This window comes from Podarcis erhardii (genome assembly GCF_964252035.2).
Source record: "Podarcis erhardii genome assembly, chromosome: 1".
NCBI classification, from domain to species: domain Eukaryota; kingdom Metazoa; phylum Chordata; class Lepidosauria; order Squamata; family Lacertidae; genus Podarcis; species Podarcis erhardii.
The window spans coordinates 51,047,086-51,069,177 of record NC_138497.1 but is presented as its reverse complement, the minus strand read 5'-3'; the positions used below and the strand labels follow the sequence as shown (position 1 = coordinate 51,069,177).

At 42.1% G+C, this 22,092-nt stretch overlaps 1 protein-coding gene across 4 annotated transcripts in view; it reads left to right on the top strand.

The window, feature by feature from the left end:
- CSTPP1 (centriolar satellite-associated tubulin polyglutamylase complex regulator 1) overlaps positions 1-22,092 on the top strand; it is a 138,664-nt gene that overhangs the window by 6,961 nt on the left and 109,611 nt on the right. The window contains exons 2-3 of one of the 4 annotated variants that reach the window (XM_081856131.1): positions 2,221-2,353; positions 9,133-9,227. In XM_081856131.1, the coding sequence (XP_081712257.1) occupies positions 2,247-2,353; positions 9,133-9,227 (202 nt within the window). In that variant the 5' untranslated portion in view covers positions 2,221-2,246. Of the gene's footprint in view, positions 1-2,220; positions 2,354-9,132; positions 9,228-16,500; positions 16,663-22,092 lie in introns of those variants that run through there. The other 3 variants (XM_081856130.1, XM_081856133.1, XM_081856132.1) reach the window with 3 other exon arrangements.

Genomic DNA, 22,092 nt, shown 5'->3' with positions numbered 1-22,092 from the left:
TATGGCTTCTCTGCCTTCCACCCTGTTAGTTAGTTTAGTTTAAATGGGTGCCAGTCACCGGTTGCTGAAATCCTGGTAGAATTTTTCACTTGAGAAGGCAAGAAGGCACGAAGCCAAGGATTCAGTTTAAGTTACTGTCAGGGAACTGCCATCAGAGCCAGAGGGAGAGGGAGGGCTCCAGAGGGATTCCGGAGAGCGTACCGGGAGGGAGAGAAGCAGCCCATCCTCTGGGGAAGGAAATCAGCGTAACATTAGTGGAGAAGGGGGGCAGATGGGGGAATCGGCGAGGTGGCTCCATGACTCCTCGCTGGAGACCAGCGGGGAGAGCACGGGTCCTCCACTGCCCACACCCTCCCTGCGCAGAAGGCTTCCGCGCAGGGAGAGTAGGCGGAGACTAGGCGTCAAAGAGCTTCTTTGCCGGAAGAAGTTCAAGAAACACCCACTGACGGATTCTGCCAACGATTGAGACAGCCACGGGTGAGTGGCTGTCCGGACAGAAAGGGTTCACCCAGGTAACTCAGCCAAGCGTGGCGCCGATTTACGCACAAGCAACCCCTAGAACCATTACAGTTACTAACAGATGCGAAAGAAAGAGGTGGCTTCGCTCTGCCAGACTTGAAATTATATTATGAAGCATCATGCCTCTGTTGGTTAAAGGAGTGGGTTAAACTAGAAAATGGGGAGTTGTTGGACTTAGAAGGGTTTGATAACAGATTTGGTTGGCATGCATACTTATGGCATGAAAAGAAGAAAATTCACAAAGGGTTTGAAAACCACATATTCCGAAGATCATTGATAGATGTATGGGACAGGTACAAAAACTTGTTGGAACCAAGACTCCCCCATTGGATTTCACCATTAGAAGTGATGAGTGTGAAAAAGATTAACATGAGGGGGGGATGGATAACATATGGAGAACTGATAGTAAGAGAGGGGGGAAATGGGAAATGAAATCTTATGAAGATGTGAAAGAATCTGTTTATGATTGGTTGCATTACCATCAGGTTAATGAAATGTTTAAAAAAGATTGTAAAGAGTGTGGATATGGAGAAAAAGATTCAAAATTTCAAACAGAGGTATTGAGTACAAAAATTTGTCAAAAATGTATAAAATGTTGCTGGAGTGGTATACAAAAGATGAAGAGGTCAAATCGGTAATGATACATTGGGCCAGAGATTTTGGGTATAATATACAATATGACGATTGGACAAAATTATGGAATGAAAGGTTAAAATTTACGGCCTGTACTGCGTTGAAGGAAAATATAATGAAAATGGTATACAGATGGTATATAACGCCAGTAAAACTGGCTAAAATGTATAAAACATGTAATAAGTGTTGGAAATGTAAAGAAAAAGAAGGAACATTCTATCATATGTGGTGGGAGTGTAAAAAGGTGAAAGGCTTCTGGGAAATGATATATAATGAACTGAAAAAGATGTTGAAATATACGTTTGTTAAGAAACCGGAGGCCTTTCTACTAGGATTGGTAGGAAATGAAATAAATAAGAAAGACGGTAAACTTTTCCAATACGCAGTAACAGCAGCGAGAATACTTCTGGCCCAAAAATGGAAACATGAAGAAATTCCAACGGTGGAAGAATGGAGAACGAAATTGACTGAATACGCAGAACTGGATAAACTAACAGTGAAGATTCGATATGAGCGAGACCAAAAGTTCATCGAGGACTGAGGGAGATTTACAGATTATCTGAAAAGCATGTGACGAACAGATAACACTTGTTGGTTTTCAAGAGACTCTGTGAAAAATTGAGGAATATTGTAAAAAAGAGAGTAAGAGGGGAGAGGTGACTTTTAAAGGCAATATTAAATTTAGAAATTCGTTAATAATATAAATTTAAACGAAAGATTGGCAGAGAAACTGAGGGAAGTCAAAAAATAGATGAATGTGTAACAAAATGTGAATTGACTGTATAAAAATGTTTTTGAAAATGAATAAAAATATTATAAAAAAAACCAAAAAGAATTTTTCACTTGAGTTCAGTGGATCATACTTGCAGGAAAGTGGGAACAGCCTGAAAAGAGCAGAACCATAATCCTTAAATTCAGCTACTATGAAGAAAGGTTGCAGCATTTGGGACTGTTTAGTTTAGATAAAAGATGACTATGAGGTAACATGATAGAAGTCTATAAAATTATGCACGGCATGGAAAAAATGAAGAGATAATAAAAGTTTTTCTCCCTCTCTCGTAACACTAGGACTTATGGATATCCCATGAAGCTGAATGGTGGAAGATTCAGGACAGATAAAGTACTTCTTTATGCAGCACACAGTTAAACTATGGAATTCCCTCCCACAGCAAGCTGTGATGGCTGCCAGCTTTAAAAGACGGTAAGACAAATTCATGGAGTATAGGCTTCAGAAGCAATGCTTCTGAAAATCACTTGCTGGAAACCACAGGAGAGGAGAGTGCTTTTGTTCTCGAACCCTGCTTATGGGTTTTTCACAGGCATCTGGTTGACCAGTGTGAGATCAGGATGCTGGACACGGTCGACCATGGGCCTGATCCAGCAGGCTCTTCTTATGTTCTTGTGCTTAATGTATTTCCACCACAGAAAGTGCTCAGTTATGCCTGGATATATGTGCTTAACAAAAGCACTTTCCTTTTTATGCCATAACTTGATTTTTCCTAGGGCCGTTGATGAGGATGGTGTTAAAGGGCTTCTGAGCCTTTGTGTGTCATATTGATTGGGTCTTCCTTTATCTACATGCTTATTGAATAAAGGCCTAAGAGGTGTGTTTGACTCTCTCTCTCTCTCTCTATTTCAAAATCTGTTGGCTCTAGCCTAACTCAATGTTTATCTATGATTTAAGCCAACTTGTCCTTTTAGCCGCTACTAAGGTTGCCTGGTACTGAAGGCAGTGACCTCAAGATCACCTGTGGATCTTTAAAAAATATTGGAATCCTTTATTTTCAGTCCAGAATGTGACAGATGGGAAAGTTTAGATAACAATATTTCACACACAGTGTTAAGCAACGGTTTATTTTAAGCCATGGAGTTAACCAGAAGTTAACCCACAAACAATCAAACAAACCACGGCAAGTACTGTAAATATCTTCTGCTAACATCTAGTTTGTAGAAATTCGATAGATTCATCACCCCCAGGAAGGTAGTTCAGGCATGGCCACCTTGGCCAGTTTAGGGATCTTGAGGTATTTCAGTATCCTGATAAAGAGAAGCTCGGCACCAAATTGTCCTTATCCTAAGCCTCAAGTGGCTAGGTACTTAGAATGGCCAGGTTCTTCATGTCCACCAACCTTATATACCCCACCCGGTTCTGTTCTCCAGTCAGTATAGTGCATGTGTAATGAACACCACCACACTTTCAAATAACATCTGTGTGGCTGGAGCTAGATGAATTGCATCTGGGTGGATTATTTGCTTAACAGGACGTTTGCATGTGGTTCTCTGGTGTAAGCACTGACCCAGGTCAGTGTGAGGGTTAACCAGACCATGTAATCAGGAACAGAAATCCAGACCACAAAAGGAAAATGATACAACCAAACTTCACAGCGTAATCACTAGAAGTAGGTCTCAGTACGATTACTTTGCTCCCAAGGCTATCAACCGTAACAACCTAGCCCACAACAGGGAACAGTTACTGAATGATGATGGCTCCTCTCCCCAAGCAGCCTAATGTGCAACTTCAGGAGTGATGGCCAGTCCTTTGCTCCTCAGGTGGAAATGGAACCCTGATCTCCTGTGGTCAACCAACCAATGGAATAAATAAGATTGATTTTGGCAACTGCCGTCCAAGAAATCTTGTCTGGAGCTGTGATGGATGGCTCGTCCTTCCCTTCCTTTTTGTCTCTCTCCAATTTATGCTCCTCTTGTCTCTTTGCATCCATGTTCTTCTCCCTTTTAAACTGTATACTGTTCTATGGTTCAGTGCCATATTGGTGCACAAGGTGAATGGCACTTGCAAAGATGCCCTGTCTATAGGAAAATTATAAGCTCCCCAAAACATGGAAGAAATCTCATTATGCTCATTTGAATCATCAGTTTACTGGAACCTCAAGCCATTTCTGGACAGTGTTTCCCCTCTTCATTCTCATCTTCTCTTACATATATATACCGCACAGCCTCTTTTTGTTTCCAGTTCTTCCTCCAATGTTGGCACAGCTATTGAATTTGTTACTGTATGTTCAAGGTAATTCTGACCCATCAGCATCTGGTATGCTCTGCACTTTGGGGCAAGTAAGGAACAGGGCACTACTAGCCAGCATCATGCATCAGATGAACAAGGATGCTATTTTTTACTCTCTTTTTTTTTTTTCTTTTCCTGTTATCTCCAGACATAAACATATTGTTGCACGCTGCCCCAATCTCCAAATCCACACAGATTTTATTTATTTCATAAACTTTATATACTGCTTAATTGTCAAGAAAACCCAACAACCTCCAAGTGGTTTACAAAAGCTGAAACAATAAAGTTTAAAATACATAACCGTACTTTAAAACATACAAAGTTAAAATACTAAAACAGATTAAAATTACCGCAACTTTCTAAGCATCTGGGTAAGCTTGTCTAAGCAAGAATGTTTTTAGCAGGATCCAAAAAAAAAGAGTACGGGGAAGGCACCTGCTTGATCTCAATAGGCAGGGAGTTCCAAAGTGAAGGTGCTGGCACACCCAACAATCGAGTTCCTACAAATGTGGCACCTGCAGTAGTGTCAACTGAATTCTGTCAACCAAAGTAGTTGAGTGGGCACATGAGGGGTAAGGTAAACTCGTCCCAAGCAATCGCTTTCCTCCTGCCAGACTTTCACTGGCTTCCCATCTCTTTACTGTATGCATCAGTCTTAGGGTTCCCCAGCCTTGGCATCAAATAGGAATTCATTTCCTGCAAGTTGTGTGGAGTTTGCATTGCAATAATTGCTGGCATTCTGAATTCAGTTTGAGGATTATAGTACAAAGATCCTGGTTACTTTTGAAAAGGAGGATGGTAAACAAAAATGAGGAGAAGCAAGGCTTTTTTAAAAAACACCCTGCACATTAAATTGTGCGGGGTTGAAACAGCATATTTAGGACAAGAATTTTTATACTCTAAACTTCTAGAGCTCTATGTGCATATCCGTTGCATTTTTAAATTTGTGGATTGTCTGATCTAAGCGAAGAGGTTGTGTCATTTTTGCTTTGTTCTATACAGAGCATATCAATGTGCTGGTAAATAATAAATATGGTCTCAAGTCACACCGTTTAGATTTGTATTTGATCTCTCTCACCAAAGTTGAGAACTCATTATTAATGAAAAAATATTTCACTGTCATTGACATTTTGTGGTGTTTGTGAGATTTTAAAGATTTGAATAGTTTGTTGGGCTTGGCTTAGTTTGGTCAGTTTTAAGGCATCCTATGTTTCCCGTATTTTATTTTATTTTTTAAAAGTATATATATTGTTATAGATACTGGGTGTCAGAGTTTGTGGGTGCAGGTCATCCATAATTTTTAGATTTAGCAAAAGTTAGAATTAATCAAGGTTTGACTAAACATGGAAACCCCTAGATTTGGCTTATTGGCAGAGCTAGTTGAGTGTGGGCCATTGGAGGATCCAAGGCGGATGGTGGCCAGTCATTAACCCATCAAGGAAGCCATTAAGAGGGTGGAGAGGTACCAGAAAAGGAGGTATGGGGGCCTTCCTCCAGCTGTGTGTTTGTGGGCAGAGACAAGAAAGCTTTAGGATTTCAGGTCTGGATGATGTAGGCTGGGGGGAAATAGTTTCACTGGGCTAGCAGCAACAAGGAGGGGGCAGAACACAACATGGGTAGTCTTTGCTGTGCCTCATTTCCAAAAGGAGACACAGACTCTGGGTAAGCACTTGGACCCCTGGAATCTCACATCGCTCTGAGATTGGGGTGGCGTGTAGCACTATTTTATTGTAAATATCAGAGAGAGAAAAAGAAAGAAACAGTGTCAGCTCATATTAACAACAAAAGTTATTCATAAATCCTAATTTCAACGTATATATTAATATAAGCAGTCTCTATGTCCAAATAAATATCCAAACAAGACTGATGATTATAAGATACATGTCCAAATGTAGGATGGGCAGTAAGGATTACAGATGGTAGGTACCGTATTTATCCTTCCAACCGTGAAATATAAGGGCTGATTCACACCTTCGTTTGCCCTGTCACTCACCCCCCCCCCCATCTCCGGAAAACCCAAGGTTTACTGCTAAATCGGAACAAATTGGGTTTTTCACAGATTGCTGTTTGTTCCAACTTAGTGGTAAATAGAGGGTTTTCCAGGGGAAAGCAGTGGGGCAAAGACTAAACCAGACTGACCCATGCCTTGACCCAGGGCAAGTAGAAAACCACTTGAACCCACACTTTCTAGACACAGGATGAAGAGCCCTCAGTCTCTTTGCAACTATAAGGACTCTCAGGTTCTATTTCTTAGATGTAGTTAAAACTATACATTACAAAGTTTAAATACAGAAATCATATAAAAACCAAAAGACTTTCCTTTATGTCTGGTGGTATTGGGTGGAGGAATTCAGAAAGCCTCTCATTGCTTATCATCATATGGAGACCCATTTTTAAAAAGTCCTCAGGTTGGTTTAAATTTTATTTGTTTTCCTCTCCCGTGTAACTGATTCTCAATCCTACCTTTTTGCCTCATCTGCTTCTCATCTTCGCTCCCCTAGCCGTGGTTAATGCTCTAAAACCTCCAGGCCTTTCCATTTTGTCCAGATAACACTATAACCTTGTTGAAGATGTCTGCAGCTGCAAATCAGCCTACAAAGGAAAGGGAAAACAAACACCTTTCTTTAACTACTCTCAATAATATATATGACATAAGAGATCACTTACATTTTAAAATCACAAAAAACATAGAATTGACATTTTTGTATTAGCCCAAGCACTGCTGTCAAAGTGGTTTTTTGGAGCATATGAAACAGAGTTTTTGGAAGTGATTAGAGAAAAGGAGGTCCTTCTCCCCCTTCCTTGGTACCGTTATCATCTTGCCACATCTTACTTTTACTGATCCTCTCTGATCTGTCATGTTTCCCATACCTTCTTTATCTCTCTTCAGTGTTTTTCTCTGAAGACACATCACAGACACACAGCACAATTTAGGACTTAATTAATTTTTTAAGACTCTGCGGGCTGCATATTGAAAACTTGCTTCTGTCTGAAAACTGTTCTTTTGGGAACCATGAGTACTGCCCAAGAGGATGGAGCACATTCTCCCCAGTTTCTTTTTCACATTGCACACAGAAACATCCATATGCAGACATCTGGACAAGAGGAGAGACAGTGCTGAGTTACAGGGATGAGAAGTACAGGCTTTCCTCGGTTGCCCCCCCAGGATGAGCTAAGTCTTGGCTGTCAGTTACATTTCCTATGCCAGGATTTCCAAGCAATATTTATTTTGACCGGGCATTTTAAAACCCGCCCCCGCCCCCCTCTGGCATGAGACTAAGCCTGCCAGAAATGGCTGTTTTTCTTCTCCGCATCATTAGGGAGGCAGCGTTCCAGCAGTGAAGGGTCACTCACTTGGTACTTAAGTACTTTTAAAGATGTTTCCTTTTCCTTACTGAACAGATAATTTGAACAGAAACTGTCAAGAGACTTTCCTTCAGTTTCTTCCTCCCCAAATCCACTTCTCCCTTTGTCATAGCTTGAACTCATCATGGCCAAAAGATGACCTCCCCTGAGCTTAATGTGATCAGCAGCCATGACAAGATGGCTCTGAGAATGCAGCCTGGTAAGAATTGCAGGGCTCAGGATACAGATTCCTTGTGTTCTGAATGCAGCCCAAAGATTATGAACTCTAGATGACAAAGAAAAACATTTTTGTTTGCTTTAAATATATTAGCTCCGGAGGCACTACAATAGATGAAGTGATTTGGTGAGATTGACAGAAATTTCTAAACTTTTTTTTTAAATTGAGACCTGTTTGCACTATAGAATTAGTTTGTGCTCAAGATTGGTATTTGCTTGGGGCTAACTGGTGCCCCTCTTAGTATATATACCCAAACTTTCTTCAGCTTCCAAGCTTGAGTTTGAAAGGACTCTATCATGTGACAAAGTGCAGACCTAAGTCTTAGTTTAAGCAGTCCAGCTCTTCACAGTATTACAAACACTAAGGCTGAGTTCACACCCCTGTTTAGTGTGCACTCTTTTGGTTTCCTGTTTTTAAATCTGTTTGCTTGATGTTATCCAAAACACATATGTGTACTGTAAAATGCTGCTGTTTGGTGTGCTGTTTCTCAAACCAGCTTCACACTTGGAACTCTTAAGCCATTTGTTTCTAGCCAAGGTGTGAACATCTTTGCATTGGGTAAAAACAAGTATTCTCACCAATGTTCCCTGGTGTGAACCCTTTGAAGCTGTGCTAAGGTGAACAGCTGAGGGGAAAGTGCAGGGAACAGTTTCACTGTACTCTAAAGCAGTAATGTGAACACACCCTAGGTGTGAACCTTTTACTCCAAAATAGGTTGCACTGGATTTGTTTACCATGTGCCACAAAACACTAAGCCATGCATTGTTGTAAGCATGGCTTGCTCAACAAACAATGAGTTATTTGACAGACAAACAAACAAGGAGTGGATTGTTTCTCCAAAACTTTCATTCTTTTCCAGCAGTTCTTGCATTGTGCTTTTGTATATTGATGAGGGTCTGATGTGGCCACATAAACCATGGTTAAGCCAGACAAGCGGATATAATACCAAACCATAGTTAAAAAAAACCATGGCTTCACATTGTGGTTTGCTATAAGAAAACAAACCATGATTTGTCTGCTGGACTGGCTTTAGATGATCAAACAAACTATAGTTAGGTTAAAACAAACAATGGATTATGTGTGAACCAGCAGGGCTGTCTCACAGGTAAGTTTACAAAGGCTTGAACCATAGAATTACAAAAAAATCCTCATGTCTAATTCTCACTTCTAAGGGTGAAAATGTCTTCCTTGAGAATGTGTTCAGAAGCCTTCCTGTTCCATTCTGAAGATGGAGATTCTCTAGTCTCCTTGAGCAGCTTGTTCTCTTGCTGAACTGCTCATATAATTTGGAAGCTTTCCCTCATGTTTAACCTAGATTGGCCCTGTCAATTAAACCCACAGCTTTCTTTTGCAACTTAATTTTATTAATATTTTCCAGGTACAAAAACATGAACAAAGATATAAAAGACAGCTTTCAGAAAATAACAAGTAATCAAGATAATCTGGGTGTTCAAGTCATCCTGACCTGTCTTAGTATGTATAAATAACTTTTTAAGACATCCCTTACAGACACCCTTTAAAATATTTAACAATGTTATGTTCACACCTTGATCTTATCTCTAGATTTGTTTGGTGAGGCATTTTTGTCTATCTTGATCTCTTTCCTGACCTAGCTTGAACCAATATATTTGTGTTTATTTTGATTGGGCCCGAATACAGAGTGTGTACCTATCTCTAATCATCCATGGTGAGGCCAGATGTGTGTCCTTTCTAAATGGGCTGATTAATCCTGGGAGAAATGAATCAATTCCCTACTTTTTGCAAAAAAAATTCCCCCTTGAAAAATCAAAGAGATTTACAGCTCAGATCCTGGTCTGTTACACACCATGTCTGGGACAAGTGAGGCCTCATAGCTGATCTGATTTTTTGATGTCTTCAAACAATTCATGTGATTTCTCTAGAGCAGCAGGATTATGTTTTCTTCACAACTAGCGTGGAACTAGCCCTGGTCCAGCATTCGTAACTTGATTATTGTTATGCTTAAGTGGTAAGAAAATAGTGATCAATTATGATGGGGGGGACACTGTTTGCATGGGAATCCATGGCAGGGGTGGGGCAGTTGTCCCACAGATTGAACAGCCACTGCCCAGACTGAGCCATTATGGTGCCTGCCTGCATTTTGGGAGGAGGTGGAGGTCAAGTGAAATCCGCCCTGTCCCAATTGGCCAGTGGGGATGGAGGTGCAGAGCAAGCAGCTTGTACTATTTTCTAATTGCCTAGTCCAAGGATTTAGGGTTGTCATATTTCAAAAAGTAAAAACAAGGACACCCCGAAAGTTGTTGAGCTCAAAATTGTTGGGCTGGACGTCTATTCCGCCTTTGAAATCCCAGTAATGTCCAGGAACATTCGGACATATGGCAGTCCTAAAGGATTCTCAGAATGGACCACCAGTGGTCTATGAGCTTTGTGGTCTGCAGCATGTCTGTAAATCTATGTTTGAAGATGGGAGGTGAGACATCTGTCACATTAAATATTTATTCCTTCTTCTGTTTCTTTAAAATCTACACCCACCTTTATCTATGCATCACATCCCACTTGCTTGCTCCTGTCCTTGCAACAACAGCTTGTGGTTATATGTATTGACCAAGAGTCACTAAGGTTGCAGTGCGCGCTTCCTAGAATTTTCCTAGAGAACCGCAAAAGGAAAAAGTGGGTGTTGCAGGCCCAGTTTAGATCGCTGTGGTTAGCATGGGTACAGCAAACATGAGCTGGAAGGTATGCCAAGGCGCAATTGGCTCAAGAGGCCAGAACCGTAATTATGGCTCTCCTTCTGGAATACTGTATCACTTACACAGAGCATGACGGAACAAGGTCAAAAGGATATAATGCCCTTTGTTCCAGGATTTGTCACCCTAGGTGGCATCTGGGCATATTCGCAGTACTCTTAGGTTGCTCCAAAGCAGGACCCTTTTAAGATGGAGGGGGTAAGCGGGGCAAGAGGCAAAAATGGGTAAAGCAAAGAATGCAAATTTTACAATTACGCAGTAGGACATAACAGAGCTTCCACTATAACCTATAGCCCCATAACCAGTATTCTGTATATCTCAAGTGTAGGGTTGCACCCTAAATTTCCAATCCTATAAACAGAAACATGGGAATAAGCTGCATAGAACTCAGAGGGACTTACATTGTATAGGATTGTGCTGATGTGGGTGTCAAACCAGCATGCATTGAAGCTCACTGTATTTAAGATGATAAGGCAATATAAAATATGCGCAACGAGTGCTTCAAATCTTAAATGAGTGCTTCATATATGTAAGTAAGTCATAATTTCATACAGCCTTTAAGAGAAAGTCTTCTTTGTGGAAACAATTTTGTCTTAACTGTAAGTTTAGCAAGGTACTGTGCAGCTGAATTCTGGAGCACCAATGGAAAAATGGTATGCTACTATTGTTATAGGATTGGAGTGAATAATGGTGGGTCCCTTACTGGCCTGTGATTCTGAAACTGTGATTTGAATCTAGAAGAAGAAACCTGTTGAACAACTTGGACCAGTTCCTTGCGTTAGCCACTCAGCTAAGCGTCTGTCACCAGCATCTTAAAGAGTGAGCCCTGTTGCCATAGAGACAAATAGATGGAATTCCCACAGCACCATGCTGGATGCCATGGTATCCTAGGAATGGTAAGAACAGGCCAAGTGGGGCTGTGTGTTCCTGCATTTGGGTAGGCTGGAAGAGAGGCCTGACTCAGCTGTGTTGAACCCAAAGCTATGCCCTTGTGGGAAGCCCTATTAACCTAATGAGGAGACAAGATCTGTTGGCGTGTTAATGCTGTGAACCCTTCCATCCTATGCCTAGGTTGTATATGTGTGTACATTAAGCCATATGTCATAATGGTACCACGGTCTCCATTATCAAGGGAACCAAATTCTAGATATATGCAGGTATCCCTGAAGACTCTCACCACTTGGAGTGTGTGCAAAACACTTCTAGTCTTCATAGTTTCAGAGAAGGATTTTGAAAATGTTGTTTTGGGTCATCTGAAAAGCATAGTCACATTTGGGGGGGAAGTATTCCTAAATATTTATTTATTACAATATAAATATTTATTACAATTTCTTGTGGTGCTGAAAAATATTTGGCATTTGCTATAGTACAGACTTTGAAAACTGCTTCTTCCAGCACAGTTATGTAGCTACTATAGCAATAATTACCAGAGACCTAGGCAAATCAAAAGTTTTAATCTGACTGAGGGTGGTGTAAGCCAGATGAAAATGTTCCAGTGACTGAGCCTTTTTGAAACAAGACGTTTCCCTTGGAATGGTTGCATGATGTTAATTCGTAGTTATTATTCTCTATTTGTCATTCGCCCTACTGCTGTGGATGAGGAACTGGTGTTTAAGGAACTTCAGTTAATGAGTAAAAAGAGTTTTCTACTTAGGTTTGGTTGTGCCAAACAGCAAGGCACAAAACAGAAAAAGAAAAAGGAATGCATTCACAGGCCAAATATCCCATAGAGCTAAGATTGTGACTTAACAGAAGAAACAGTGCAAAAAAACCCCCACAACCCACAACAAGATGGAGATCAGGGTGTCTGAGCATATGTTCTTCTTGGTATGCAGTCTTTATTATGTCGTATTTGAGCAAATTCCAGACATATCCCTGCATTGCCGCTCTGCACAGCCTTCTGCACGTGTTTCTATTAACCACCATTCTACTCAGTGAAGCGCCCCCTTTGCTCTTTCAGTGAGACTTAAGGAATGCCATGGGAAATGCTCACATTACACTGGAGTTTTGTGCAGCAAATACATAAAGTGGAGACATCATCTAGGCTTATGCCTACGTATGGGAACTGGAATCATGACTGGGTCATGGTTTCCATAAGCATGTACAGTGGTACCTTGGTTCTCAAACTTAATCCATTCTCGGAGTCTGTTTGATTCCCGAAATAGTTCGAAAACCAAGGTGCGGCTTCCAGTTGCTTGCAGGAGCTTCCTGCACTCAGACGTTCAGCTTCCAAAAAATGTTCACAAACTGGAACACTTACTTCTGGGTTTGCGGCGTTCGGGAGCCAAAACGCACAAGTACCAAAGCATTCAAGATCCAAGGTACAACTGTAGAGAGGTGTTTAAAGATAAATGTATACAACACTTTTTCCCCCAAGGAGTGCTCAAGGGTACGCAGTACCAGCACCTCTTTTGTTGTTAAAAAGTGTGGCGCTTACTGTAACAACTTCATGGTGAGTACTGGCACCTATTTTTCTAGAAAAAAAGCACTGCATGTATATCTTTATTTATTAAATTTATATACTGCCCTTCATCCAAAGATCTCAGGGTGGTTCACAGTATAAAAATACAGGATAAAAGTGCAAATAAATAATTAGAACAAAACTAAACAAAACCAATCACCACCCACTCCCACAAACAGGTTTAAAAGGCTGCACAATATTAATCAGCCAAAGGCCTGGTTGAAGAGGAATATTTTTGTCTGTAGCCTAAAGGTATGTAATAAAGATGCTAGACGATCCCACATTTTCTGCAGGAAACAGTAGTGTAACCCTGGTGTTTCTCACCGAAAGCCTAACAAAAAGTGTTGCCCATTCTTTTGGGTAAATATAGTTAGGCATTGCCTAGTATATGCTAAGTGTTTTACTGTCTTTGCCCTCACATTAATCCTGTGATTGATTTCCTATATACTAAGAGTGAACTAATTATCCATTTGTGAATCAGCGCAACTCTGATGTCATGTAATGTGAATTGGCTCTCAGGTGCAAATCAGTGTCTTGATTTGGACTGATTTTTTTTCTCAGTGTAAGAAATAGACTTACTGTAGGGTTACCAGATGTCCCCGGTTCCTGGGGACAGCCCCCGGATTTGCAAATCTGTCTCCGGACAAATTCCGTCCCCAGAATGTCCCCAGATTTGCAAATCTGTCCCTGGGAAATGTAGCAGCAGCAGCCTCAGCAGCCTTCCGGAGCCAGCCTGGTAGCGCAGTTGGCTCTGGCTGGCTTCAGGAGCTGCTTGCTGCCGTGGCGCCCACCTTTTTTCCTTGCTGGAAGTCCCCATATGATGTGTTGCGCACAAGACACATCATATGGGGACTTCTGGGAGGCAAACTGGCGGGCGCCACGGCAGCGAGCGGCTCCTGAAGCCAGCCAGAGCCAACTGCGCTACCAGGCTGGCTCCAGACTGCTGACTGCCACTGCCACCACCACTGCTGAAGGGGAACCGGGGACGTCCAGCGGTACAGATCTCCTGCCCCCTTCCCCCTTTATATTGACTGATCAGGGAAGGCTTGGGAGTTGTGGGCCGCCGGCCGTTGCCCAGTTTTTTAAAAACTCTGCACATTTATGTTTCACAGGGTGTGAAAGAAGGGCTTTGCACTTTTATACAATATATATGTGTGCTTGGGCCCAGGGTCTTTCGCCTCACCATCCCCACTACTGGCTCCCTGTTGCTACTCAGCTCCAAAAAAAAAAAAAAAAAAAGTCCCCAGATTCATTGAAAAAAATCTGGTAACCATACTGAAAACACACAATTATCATTAAACTCATTATGTATTTATCAGAGTTTAGCTTTTTAAACTCTCCTCACTTGCCGAAGAGCAGGTGATCTCTGTAGCGGATCTTGTAATAAGCAGCTTCAAGCTGGGGCAGGCCAATGGCCAAGTGACAAAGCAGAATAAAGTGTGTGAAGGGCTCAAGACGCAACATCTTGTTTTTATTTGGTTCTCTTTTGAGTCATTAACAGTCAGGCGCCAGTAGTGCTCAAACTTATCATTATTACAACCACAAATGGGCTTTGTGTGTGAAAGGAAGATTTCATCCCTTTAGCTGGTCTTAAGAGAGAGTAAACCCTCACAGAAGCAACAAAACATATTTTGGGCAAAAAGATCTAGAGAAAAGAAGGACCACAGAAATACCCACAGAAATTCCAAATGTAGCTTTTAAACCTACATGCAAAACAGCATGTATAAGTGAGTGGTCCATATAATGACAGATGAAACAGCAATATCTTGAAAAGAGCAAACTAATTAACTGTTACTAAGCCTAAGCACATGTAACTTTAACCATCACACAAAGCTTCCTTGTTTACTCCTGCCTCTGCTACCCTCCCCTTCCTCTGTTGTTCCCGTCTCTAATTTTGGATTGCAAATTCCTTAGGACAGAGACATGAAAAGCACCATACTCACAGACAGAACTTAAAAACAGCAACAATAAATAGTCTAGAACTGTGCTCTGCTGTTTTCAGTAGCAGAGCATGAAATCCACACCAGACTCTAACATCTTATCCTCTTTATTTGGTACTGGGAGCTGATCGTGCTGTGTGGAGTGACCGCCTTGGGTGCTACTGTGTCATCTGTATGGGTAAAAGCTCCTGCAGGTGTAGTTCTGCTGTTCATGTAGTTTTAGAGAATTGGGCTCTGAAGGTAAGGAATTTAAAGTACTTTGAATCTTAGAGAGAACTGTGGAAACTACTGTACTTAAATTACTGATCAAGAAGTATTGCATATGATCAAATAGCTCCTCCAGGCACACATTTTTTAGCAAACCAAAACAGTTATCTCTTTTCAATTTATTGTATCAGTTGTAGCCGTATAACAGAACAATATATAGTATATTGTTTAAAGTACAGATCTGGGTGTCATTTTTTGGAAGAAATGTTTTGTTGTATTGAAACCGAGAGGTGTAGAATAGAGGTGTGGAAGGGTAATTGATTGTTTCAAAGCAATGCTAAACTAGTACATCAATGCAAATACCAGGGGGCAAATATACACACAACAGCAGGCAGTAACCTGTGTTGGCATTTGATAACTGGTTGCTCCAAGATGTAGACAAGGGTAAACATGTTAGTAATGTCTCAATTAGGAAAGAAAATAAAGGCTTGAATACTTTCTAATATTTGCTATATGACATTAGGGAGGGACCTAGCTCAGTAGAAGAACCTCTGTTTTGCATGTCACAGGTCAAAATCCTGAGCATCCCTAGGTAGAGCTGGAGATTATTGGAAGTATGTTTCTAGAACTAAAGTGAAACTGTGAAGCTCCCTTGTTATTTCTGCTATTGCATGCTGCATACTGTTTAAGTAATCTAGTTACTTAAACAACATGCACAGAGACTCTGTGCTGGTCAGCAGGTAATGTCTTTTTCCACCTGCCTTGCCCCCACCCTTCAACCTTAAGGGAGCTGTTTCCAGAGGAAGAACTGTGCAGGGAAAGAGACTCTGTCTGCCCTGAGGTGGTGGATGGTCTCACCTGTGCTGGCCCACCTCTAGCCAGAGGAACCTTCAGAAGGGAGTTGCCATGGGCATCATGTGTATTTAATGAGCTGAAGAGTGAAAGGTTATGAGTCATGGGGGTGTGGAGAGTGTGTATGAAATTCAGTGCTTGCTTTATTTTTTGGTTACAATTTTGTTAATGTCAAATGGAATTATATTTTTATAAATGCTGTATTGATTTGTTAATCATATAATATGACGTGCTATGATTTTGATTGTTCCACTGTTCAATTAAAATTAAAAAAAATGACGGCTACTGCCGTCATTCCATCTACATTTCAAAAGAAGGGGTCTGGTGAAGTATTATCTAAAGCAGGTAATTAACCCTGGATGCTTCTGCAGACGCCTTTATTAATAGCAATAAACATACAAACCAGCAACCCACGCCGACCCTGAAAGGCCACTTGACTGGGCACCTGGCTAAACAGTGGTGCGGGGGAGCGCGAAGGGGGGGGGGTTTCCGGGTGCGGCCTCCCCGCTCCTGTTCCTCTTCCTCCAAGGGGGATCCTAGTTGCGAGAGAGCTTGTTTCTGGCCGGAGACTATTTTCCCGGCCGCAGCGTCTGGTGTCCTAGAGACCGGTGAGGGGAAAAAAGAAGGGAGGAGGTTTGACAGGATGCTGAACGCCGACCGCCTCTCCCCGTCGGGGCTCGAGTATCTGGGTGAGGCTCCGGCGGGCGCGGCACGCGGAGCAGGTGGCCTCCGCTGCGCCTTCCCTGCAGCAGCCGAGGAAGGGAGGGAGGGAGGGAGGGAGCGGCGCGGTCGAGGCAGGCGGGTTCCCTTCACCCCTCCCTTCTGGAGGCTCTTCGGATTTCTGCCCGCCCCGTTTTTCTCCTAACTGGGGTGGGTGGGGCATTGGTCACCTCAAGACCCCCGGGCACTGGTTGGAAGGAAGACGGGGGTGAATGGGGGGGCCCGCCGCCCGGTGCGTCTTGGGTGGGGCAGGCGATTTAAAGTCTCCCTAGCGTTTCCTCCTTTACCTGCGATGGGAGTCGGACGGTTGCCAGCGGGGTTTCCAATCCTGCTTTCAGTGTTTTTCAACCTCTGTTCATTCATTCTTGAAAGCAAAAGCCGACGTAGCCAGCAACACAATGCTAGTCGTCTTCCATTTCAAACACCTGCAAAAATCCTTTAGGCTTGTAATGCAAATACAGAAGGTGATTTTTAGCTCCTTCTCCAGCCAGTTAATATTTACCGGTGAATGGGTTGGCTGGTGGAAGCGCTGTAGACACGTTTCAGTATAACATTGTCTAAAACGGGGCTGGGATGACTGTTGTTCACAGTGGGCCAGTAACGGCTCTCTATTAACCGCATTGGGGCATTTTTTTTCATCCCTTAGGAAAAGGGATGCCTTTGATCAGGGTTAAAGGAAGCTAAAATAAGCAACCTCTTGCATCAAGTTAGGATTCTTTATACTAAAAAGCAAACAAACCCCAAGAAGTGTTCTAGCACTTTTGAGATTATATAACAACAGTATTTACGTAGCACTTTCTGGGTGCTCCAAAGTGTTTTGCAATGTTTTACATATATTATCTCAGTAATCTTTGCAACAACTGTATTACGGTTATTGTATTATTTTCTGGATGTGCTGCTGGGAGATAGTGACTTGCCTAAGACTATCTAGTGAGTTTGTTGCTAAGGTAAGATTTGAACTTGCTGGTTTAAATTTGTGTAGCACAATCTAAAGTAAGTCCTGTTGTGTTCTATGGGGTTATGGGGTTTGCTCCCAGATAAGTGTGCCTTACAGCATAAGTGTGCCTTATGCATTGCTATTTGGAAGTGAACCCCACTGGATTCAACAAGGTTTATTCCGTATATATATCTTAAGATCACAGCTTTCACCTCATAGTATACACATCAGTCATTTGGCACACTTCTTCTGTCATTGAAAGTGTGTGTGAAATGTGTAAAGCAATGGAAGATAAAGTATTTGCAGTACAAAATATGCCTATGGATAGCAGAGATGTTATACACATGTAATCCTGTAATCTAAACTAGTGTTCAAATAAATTTTGGGAAATTGTCTTCCATGTTGAATAGGCTCTGGGAATAATTCATCTCTCATGACCTGGTGGCTACCAATGTCTGTCATGGCTGCTGTGTTTCTTTAGGAAACTGCATGTGTTTTGTGATATACCGGTACTTTTACATGAGTTGCAGAATGCAACTTGAGTGAGCTAGGTGTTAGCAGCTACTGGAAGCATCACAGCAAACAAAAGTATGAGATTAATGGAAGTAAGGGAAGAAGAGGAGAAGTTTGGAAGGACTGATGTGGTTTACAGGCTTCCCACTGAGGGACTTAATCCTGCTGGAACATTGAGTTCAGATACTAAAAAATCTGTATTTGCATCGTCACCATCATTTCCCTGCTTCAAAACAGCATAGTTCCTCCTTTGATTATACCCAATCCCAACAATTAAAACTGGACTATAGTATACTGCAAAGGGGAAAGTGTGAGGTGTGTCTCTTAAACATCTCTTTGATCACAATTGGCATGTAGCCACCAATTATTTATTTATTTTTCTATATTCAAAGAACCCTTCTCACATTGGCTTCCCTCCAAGGAACTCCTGCACATTGCAGAGGATTGAGCAGAATGATCAAAAAGGTATACTCCGCTCATGTATGGTTTTGGCCAGGTCTTTGCTGATCCTGCATGGAAATGAGAATGCTCTTAGGTTAGAACAAGCCCGATATTCCCCTGCAGGAGCAGATTGGCAGTAGTGTGCAAGCTGTCTTCTAGGTAAAATTGTTTGTCCTTGCTGAACTTTTCATTGAGGAACTCCCGATAAGCTCCTTATCAGGAGATAACCCCTTGGTTTTCCAGTAACACAATTCAAAATCTACTCATTTAAGCAAATAAGTAACAGCCCCATAAGGAAAAGCCTTTCTTTGAAGGCACTGGATAAGCCAGTCTGTGGGAAAGCACCATCCAGCTCTGTTATCTTCTTTAACTCAGTATAAAACTGGCTAATTTTATTAGTTGAATGCTCATTATCTTGCTCCATCCAGTGGGGTTGGTCACTGTTATGCCACATCTTATGTGTGGGAAACAAAGGCTCAGATGTTTTGATTTAGCCAACCAAGAACTCTGTTGAGTGGACATGCAATTGAAGCCAGCTCCCTTACCCCCTAATATTTCAGAGCAAATTTCTCAGCCATCATATGATGATTCTGTGTGTTCGATTTTTAAAAAGAATGTACCCTTTTGTTTTATTTATAACATGTATATACCACCCAATAAACAAAGCTTTTCTGAGCAGTTTACAAGTAAAAATTAAGACCAAAAGTAGAAAACTATGACATAAAACACAAATGTAAAACTAAAAACAAAAGGAGAATAAAACCAGAGTGAAAATAGTGTCAGAGGAAGGTTACAGTGGAAAAAAAATCTAAGAAACAATAATTATTATTTTTATTAAGATTGAAAAGCTTTAGAAAATAAAAAGGTGCTAAAAGAACCACAACTTGGGCACCAGGCAAGCCTCTCCACCACTGAAAATACACCTTCTCTAGTAGCCGCCCACATCAAGGGTGGGTGATAGGATGCTGCCTTATATTAGGTCAGAACATTGGTCAATCTAGCTCAGTGTCAGCAAAACTATTAGCACTGGCTCTCCAGAGTTTCAGGCAGGGGACATTTCCAGCCCAACCTGGAGATGCTAGGGACTGAACACGAGACCTTTTGCAAATAAAGTGCATGTTCTACTACTGAGCTACTGGCCTTTCCCTCTTCATCTGGCCATTACACCTGGGAATATGATCTTAAAGGTAAAGGGACCCCTGACCATTAGGTCCAGTCGTGGCCGACTCTGGGGTTGCGGCGCTCATCTCGCTTTATTGGCCGAGGGAGCTGGCGTACAGCTTCCAGGTCATGTGGCCAGCATGACTAAGCCACTTCTGGCAAACCAGATCTTAGGGTCTTGTTATGTGGAGACAATAAAAATTTCATGTCATTATGTTGAAGTTCAGGCCTCCCAGCCATACAAATCTTGGCCTTTTATCCCCTAAACGTGAATATCTGCTTTTAGTTCTCAATTATACATTTAAATCTAGGTCATAATCTCCTAAATAATGGATGGATTTGATCTACTTACCTATTTAGCCCATTCATCCCTTTTACTTGTGCTCCTACATTTAAATTCATACTTTTTTGGAAACTCTTTGAAAAATCTGTTGACTTTTACCTGCCTTAAATTTCTGTTCTGCATGGAATTTGGGAAGTTCAGTTCTCTCAAATGTAGGCCGCTGCTGTAGTAAAAAAATAAGTTGGTTGTCCCGTCCCTGTGTTGTATAGATCATGCTCAGGTATGTTGTTTTTTAAAGAGTTACTTTATTTCAGGGGTGTGGGGGAGCGCCTATATGATTTTCACAAAAGCTGTTGACTAAGGGTTTGTTTGATTAATATGAATCCAGTAAAAGTAAGCAGTGTTTGGGAAAGTGCTTTTGAATCTCTTTCGGCATTGACCTGGGTTTGTTTAAAAAAAATTCTTTGGAGAGAATAGCAGCCTTTCTCCAGGTGCTTTATTGTGTTTCTCAAGGCCTTGTTAATAGAATTAACTGGCTGTGAGACTACAGGTAATTGTGATTAGAGAAACCAAATCATGTTAATCTCATTCAGAAGTCTGTTTGTTGCCCTAGGCTGTGTATCAGGTGTTCTTTGAAGAGACTCCAAGCTCAGCCTCTTCTCTCTTGGGATGGGTGAAGTGTCTTGTAAGTCGTCCCCCTCCCCGCTACACACATGAGACGGAACTAAGCAAGTTGGGTCCTTTTAAACCCCCATCCCAACCCTGTTGTAGTGAACACCCCCTGTGTCAGTTTGTGCTGCGATATTTTTCTGTTACACCTTCTGTGACATATTTTCAGGGACTAGAGATCAAGGTTGTGCTTGGAGGTGCCTGGACTACAGAGGCACCTGGGTCTTGTCCATACCTCTGCATTAGAACCTCATTCATACCGAATGGTACAAGTTGGAAGTCCAGGGGTTGGCAAGGCTTACCGGGCATGGGCCGGATCACTCCTGTGGAGATCCTCCGTGGGCTGGGTTGGCACAGTGCAACACCGGAAGTCGCATCTGTGCATGTCCGCGGGACTGGAAATCGCTTCTACACATGCCGAAAATTGCACCTGCGCAGAAGCGATTTTTGGCGTCTGGGCATACACAGAAGCGATTTCTGGATACATGGAAGAAAGTCCCTGCGCCGCGCTGCGCTGGTTTAGCGCAGTGCGCGGGGACTCACTGAGTGGGCGGCTCGGTTTGGGGGCTGCCCATGGGCCAGTTAAGCAACCCTCATGGGCCGCTTCCAGCCCATGGGCCTTAGGTTGCCGGCCTCTGATCTAGTCCAACTCTCTGCAATGCAGGAATATGCATCCATACAGGGATCAGACATGTGACCTTGGCATTATCAGCATCACGCTGTAACCAACTGAGCTAACAGAACAAGGCTGTCCTGTGTTTGGATTTCAGTGTTCTCATTTAAGCCATTCATGTTCAGTTGTTAAAGAGCAAGGGGCTTTTAAAAAACCTGACTGTTTCCTATTGGTAATGCAATTGCCCCCATCAACTGCATAGATGTTTGGAGAGTGGTGCAACCTGTCCTGAACCTTTCTTCCTTACCCTTGTATAAGGAGACTGCCATTCTATATGAAAGCATATAGGATGCCCCCATGTCGTGAACAGAGCTGCCTTTATTCAAAGTATAATGGACCCAGAAAGTTGAGTCTGTTAAATATGTGGAAATAGTGGATACTAGTTCATTAGGGCAAATGGGACACTGCTTCGCCATTCCCAGTCTAGCCTCAACCAGCCGGCACCTGCCTGCATTCTTACTTGCGAGCAGTCTAACTTACAAGCAGCCTAGAGGTAGCACTGGCTGTCAGCTTGCTCCTCTGTAGTCTCAGTGTTGCTTTGTAGAACTCAACAGAGAGGTGGATGGGGACAATACTAGATATATGAAGGGTGTGGGGGATTGGTAAAACCAGAAAAAATGGGGGAGGGTAAACAGGCCTACCCCAATTTTCTGTTTTGTTTTTTTAACTCTCCCCCCCCCCGAAAAATTGATTAAAAAATGGATCTGTGCCTTCTCATCTCTAGACAAAACTAGAATTGGTAGGCTCCATTTGTC